At 38.4% G+C, this 6,033-nt stretch overlaps 1 protein-coding gene across 1 annotated transcript; it reads left to right on the top strand.

Annotated features, from left to right (window-relative positions):
* Positions 1-235: 235 nt before the first annotated feature.
* Positions 236-3,803, top strand: zgc:195282 (uncharacterized protein LOC100192223 homolog). Its single transcript, XM_023282590.3, has 4 exons — positions 236-878; positions 3,178-3,272; positions 3,379-3,433; positions 3,536-3,803. Exons 1-4 carry the CDS (start codon positions 836-838, stop codon positions 3,544-3,546), a joined length of 204 nt encoding a protein of 67 aa, XP_023138358.1. The 5' UTR covers positions 236-835; the 3' UTR covers positions 3,547-3,803.
* Positions 3,804-6,033: the final 2,230 nt, after the last annotated feature.

Here is a 6,033-nt window from a genome sequence, read left to right as displayed (position 1 = left end):
CCCGCGTCCCTCCCCAAGTCTGCTTCCATCACCTATCCCGAGGGGATAACTGCCTCCACCCCCATCTGTCCCCTCCACCAACGGCGGCCTCACCCTTTGCCGCTCCCTCTGGTCTTTGGCTGCAGCCTCTCTTTATGTGATGTCATTGAGGAGAAGTGCAGCCCTTTTTTCTGCTGTGCGCATAAATGGGTGTATAGTGTGCATCCATGTGAGTCAGGAGGTGTGCATGTGTGCGAATATGTGACAGCGAAAGAGAGAGAGAGAAAGGACAGACAGAAAGAAGAAAAGAAAGGCACAAGTGTCAGGTTTCCCTTTTCAATTCAGAAGCTCAACTTCTTGTTTTTAATCTAGAAAAGAGGGTGAAAAGAGCAGGAAAGGGGAGAAGATAGCAGGGAATCTGAGCTGCTGACAGCTGTTTTTTGTTCCTTCCCTCCTCACCCTTCTTTCTTTCACTCTTTACAGTGTCACAGCCGAAGCAAGTGTGCGACGATACACAACTAACTGTAAAATGATAACTATTCACATGGCTTTAAATCTGTTATCATGTATAGAAGACATGATTGAAGATGCTGCCTCTCCATCTCTCTCTCTCTCTCTTTTCCACCGATGACTGTATTTAGTTCTCAAATCTCAAACTTGACTCTCTTCCTGTGACGTCTTGCTCACCACATCCTGGTTCTGACTTCACAAGATGCTGACATATCTGTAGTTTAACGGTTTTCCTGTCAATTTTCGTTTCACACTCATATGCACATGCTTCAGTGTGGCATATGTTTTTTTTCCCCACGCTGGTGCAACCACATATACGCTGTATAGTAAATAATTCTATACTATCATGGTAGGGTACTGTCCAATCTGTGGGAAGCCTGTCTACTTTGGTAAGTCTTTAATTTTTTACTCGATATGTCTGTCTTCTCCTATCTGTGTGACATTTTCTGTTTGTAGTTCTGTTTTTCTTTCAGTTTTTTTTTTAAGAGTAAATAGTTACTTTTTTTTTGTTTCTTTCTCACATACTTTTTGTCACTACCATGGAACTTAGGACAAAAAGTATGTGAGAAAGAAACAAAAAAAAATAGCATTAATTCGTATATATTTGTGCAACCTATATCATAGACAATGGCTGCACTGCATGTGGACGCTCCAGTCAGTGTGATTAACATTATGCATGCTGGCCCACAAACCCACCTAAATGGATTGTTAACGTTACAAGCTACACGTGTACTTTCCCTGCTGCAAATTTGTAAGATCTGCTTTGAAAAAGAGCAATTATGCCCATTTTGTGGTGAAATTAATAATTATTATCTATTGTCCGTTTTGGAGGAGAAAATGCATTTTACTCTTTTTTTCTCTGTCTGGTTTCTGCATCTCTTTCAAATACACAAACACACACACACACACACACACACACACGCACACGCACACGCACACGCACACACACACACACACACACACACACACACACACACACACACACACACATATCCATGATAACAACAGGATGTGGGTCTCACCAAACGAGCTTGCATGCTGCTCTCTGGGTTTCCTCTTTACCCTCTTTCTCCTCTATCACACTCAGAACTCATTATTAGATACACAACAGTGCTCAAACCAATGAGTTTTGTTGTAGTTTTGCTGCAAGTTTCAAATTCTCAGATGTGACCTGGCCTACTTACCTCTTTTCCTTCCAGCATGGCAGTCTCTGGCCTATTTGTGCTGATGAGGGGAACAGTCTGTGTTTTCTCAACCAGACACCTGAATGTCCTGTAAATTAAATCAATCTAAATTAAATATAGTTGTATGTAAGTGAACAATGTATAAAACAAAAAGAAATATCAATAAAAAACAAAAACGTGTTAAACTGGTGAAAATAAAAACAAATATCTGATTGAAATGCGGTCAAACTGTCATTTTATGGTCATACATTGTTAAAGAATTAATTTGATGATGAGGACATTAGTAATGGTTCTGGCCATATATATATATATATATATATATATATATATATATATATATATATATATATATATATATATATATATATATATATATATATATATATATATATATACACACCTCATTCAGTGGTTTTTATTTATTTGTATTATTTTGCACATTGTAAATTAGTACTGAAGATTAACCCTTTTTTGTTTACAGCATAATTCCATGTGTTTTATTTTATAGTTTTGGTGTCTTCAGTATTAATCTACAATGTACAAAATAATGAAATAAAAACCATTGAATCAGAGGGTGTGTCCACACTTTTGACTGGTAGTGTATATATATGATTTTATAAGATTTCCAAGATATAATATAACAAAACAGGGTAAATTTATAAACCATTTAAGATCATCCTTTATGTATTTTGTTCTTGCAAATAACATATAATATCTATAAAACAATTATATTTTTTCTTATTTAAATACAGCAAAAATGAATGTGTAACATTTTAGTATGTTGTAAAAGAACAAATTACCATTTTGTATAACTATCAATTTTTGATCTTGACATTATGGCAGATTTGATCTGTTATTTTAGGGTTAACATGCAAATGAATACGTTTTTTTTCTGTGAATTTAATAGTTATTACCTGTAATTTGACCAAACAGAAAAAAATATGTAAAATAACAGTAATTTTTTCTTTTTTTATTGATTAATGCTCTTTTCTTACAACATTAGCAGTTCTATTTGTGGTGATAAGAGTCTGTATATTATGTACCAAACAGCTGAACTTTCTGTATTTTTTTTAAATAAATAAAAAAATAAAAATAAAAATGTAATACATTTTTAAAAATGTAATTGTTAATAATAAAAAAAAGGAAGAATCTGTGGGGAAAAAATCTGGCAGAAAATGTAGGTTACAAAAAAGAAAAAAAACAACAACAGTTCAAAAACTGTAAAACCACTGAAAATAATTCAATACTTCCAAAAACAACACAGTTTAAAGGTATTAATTAGATAACTAATTAATTAAGCCTCTTTCCTCCAATGTTTCAATCTCTGGCCTATATTAGTGCTGATGAGGGTAACAGTCTGTGTGTTCTCAACCAGACACCTGAATTTTTAATAAATTAAATGAAATAGAGCATGTATGTGTGCAGATGCAAAATCGCTCTGACTTTTCAGCTTCATAAAAACATGTCACTCTGTCTCTCATTAACATATCTTTCTTTGGTGCAGGTGAGAAGAAGAGGTCCTTAGGGAGGGACTACCATCCTCTGTGTCTGAAGTGCCAGAAATGCAACAGACAGCTCACAGCTGGACAACATGCTGAGGTATATGGGAGAGTGAATGAGACAATATGTGAGCAAAATGGAGAAAACATGAGTTACTGAATGAGTAAGACAGTGCAGTAAATGTGTGCTGCTGATTGTGTTTCAGTATGATGAGAAGCCATATTGCTCACACTGCTATCTCAAGATGTTTGGCCCGAGAGGTACACTGCCATCTCACTATGAAAACACACACACGCACATTGGCACCCACAAACGAATGCAGTCTCTGAATGTCTTTTCTCTGTATGAATCTTTTTTGACAGGTAACAGGTGACTGATGTCGCCATGGCACGGTACATCCCCTCTGCAGGAACCGGGCTGAGCCAAAATGAACAAATGCAATTGACATGCAGAGGAACCAGTTTATAAGCCAAAAAAAATAAAGGAATGATGGAAATTTAAATATTTATTCATGTGTGATGACCACTGGAATCTATGTGTATGTTATTGTTCACTTTTCTGATGTAAATTCATTTTGCATGTAGAAATTTGTAAGTCAGTGTCAATAAATGCATTTTTCAACATTCCAGCATCAAACTCTGCTCGATGTCTAAGTTTCTCTGATGGAATTTGCAATCAAAGGCCTACGTGCGCACATGCGGGGCTGTTGCATTCACTCACAAACTAACAAAATGCTCTAATCACCAACAACACACATGCACATAAAGAATGAGTTGAGCTATAGGGCTCTCCTTCTCTCCCTCAGAACGCAGCCAGGGGAAAGGAGGAGGAGGGAAGAAGCACGAATGGATAAGGGTGGTTGCTGTTGGCAGCGTAAACCAGATCTTCTGCCAGCAGAATCTGCTGGAATGGGTGCTACACTGAGGCAAAGACGGATCTCTCTCGCACACACACACACATGCATTCATGAAGTGTGTCTGCAGTGTGCCTTGACTGCTGCAGGGGCTTGTCACCCAGTGGTGGGTGAAGTACATGGTTTTGACACACACACGCACACACGCACACATGTACACACACACACACACACACACACACACACACACACACACACACACACACACACACACACACACACACATAAAGACTGACAGAGATGTGCTGATGTGCTTTTCCTGTCATGTGTCGCATGAGTGACATTTCAGGTATGCTGTCCTTGAAGGAGAGATGGATACTGAAATGAAAGGTGAGCGAGGCTGAAACAGTACCAAGAGCAGATGGACAAAGGGAGAAGGGACTGATGGGATTATTCTTACATCTAGCAAAGAGCTCGCAGAGAGATGCCTGTGTGTCTCCAGTCTTTGAACCCGTCCATCTCCCCCTCTCATCTCCATGGATCCCTCCCTCTTCCATCCTGAGTACCCCCACCCCTCTCCTCTCTTCATGTCTCCTTCACCCCCTAACCTCCTACCTTGATAGATCACATGACTGCTGTGATACCAGCTGGCTGACTGCTCATTTGCATGTGTTTCAGCTACACTCCCTTATTAGAGAGATGGTGGTGGTGGTGGTGGTGGAAGGGCCGAGTTATAGTTGCAGAGGGACTGAGGGATGTGGGAGAGATCAGTGCTGTGGAGGCCACTGGGTGATTGAGGGCCACTGACAGAACTGAAAGAAAAGAGAAGGCGGCATGAATTTATAGGGGCAGCAGAAAGAGAGAGTGAGACAGAGAGCAAAGCACAGCACAGGAATGAAGAATTACCATATTAAGCCCGGCTAAGTTAATGCAGAGGTTATTCAATTTGCATTAATCCATTTTGAGTCAAAATGAGAGAATGGAGCTGAACAAAATGCCATTATCTTACTATGTGTTAGCAGCAGGAAAAGCCCCTTTATGGACCCAATCTGAACTTCAGAGACCGAAAGAGGCAGTTATGATGACCGAACACTGAAAACAACGATGCTTGATGAAGAACTGACAACTTCATAATGAAGATCAATATTACTCAGGAAAGGCAAAAAAGCATATATATATATATATATATATATATATATATATAGAGAGAGAGAGAGAGAGAGAGAGAGAGAGAGAGAGAGAGAGAGAGAGAGAGAGAGAGAGAGAGAGAGAGAGAGAGAGAGAGAATAAAGAGGGTGAACTATGCTTTGTATGGGATTGAACACTTTGCAACCGTTTTTATTGATTTGTGCATTACTGTCGACATCTAGTGGCCTTGACGGTAATTGCCGCATTTTTTAGGGAAGTGAGCAGTGATACGCATGAATGTACAGTGACGGCATCAGTACAGTTGTTTGCAGTGTCTGTCTAATTTGGATTTTTAACAGTGACTGAGGCATCACATCTGTCTATGTGTCACAGTGTTGCTTTTAAGATTCACCTGCATCAAGTCAACAAAAAAGGCTGCCATGGGTTCACTGTTTTAAAACGTTTTTTATTTGTGCTAAAATTTGGGGAACTTGCTCTGAATAAAACATTTTTTCAGTGTTAATGTACTTTACTCATGTGCACAAATCTTGATTTTATGAATGATTTCATGAGTTTAAATTAGATATGCTACAGCACACAGAGACAAAGAGAAGAAGTAAAAGAATATCTTTTTGTTGTTACAGCAGAGACAAAAAACAAACTCAGTGACCACAGTCTTAGCCATAAAGAAAGTGAGAAAGGACAACAGAAGAAGTCATGGCTACCAACGGAAGAGAGTCACTGGAGGAAAGGTGAGAAAAAGACACACATGCAGCTCCATTTCAAATTTGACAAAAACAATGATATAAGACAGGAGTACTTTAACAAGTTTGACATGTTACTTCCAAACTACACCACAATGAAAAGCAACTAGTTCTG

Source organism: Amphiprion ocellaris, chromosome 4, assembly GCF_022539595.1.
Source record: "Amphiprion ocellaris isolate individual 3 ecotype Okinawa chromosome 4, ASM2253959v1, whole genome shotgun sequence".
NCBI classification, from domain to species: domain Eukaryota; kingdom Metazoa; phylum Chordata; class Actinopteri; family Pomacentridae; genus Amphiprion; species Amphiprion ocellaris.
Note: the sequence above shows the minus strand (reverse complement) of the source record. Positions and strands in the feature narration are given on the sequence as shown.

Excerpts from the sequence above, each read along its gene's own strand:
- zgc:195282 (XM_023282590.3), top strand. The coding sequence starts at position 836 with ATGGTAGGGTACTGTCCAATCTGTGGGAAGCCTGTCTACTTTG. Across the intron at positions 879-3,177 it reads TGGGAAGCCTGTCTACTTTG|GTGAGAAGAAGAGGTCCTTA; the intron begins GTAAGTCTTTAA and ends TCTTTGGTGCAG. Across the intron at positions 3,273-3,378 it reads CAGCTGGACAACATGCTGAG|TATGATGAGAAGCCATATTG; the intron begins GTATATGGGAGA and ends ATTGTGTTTCAG.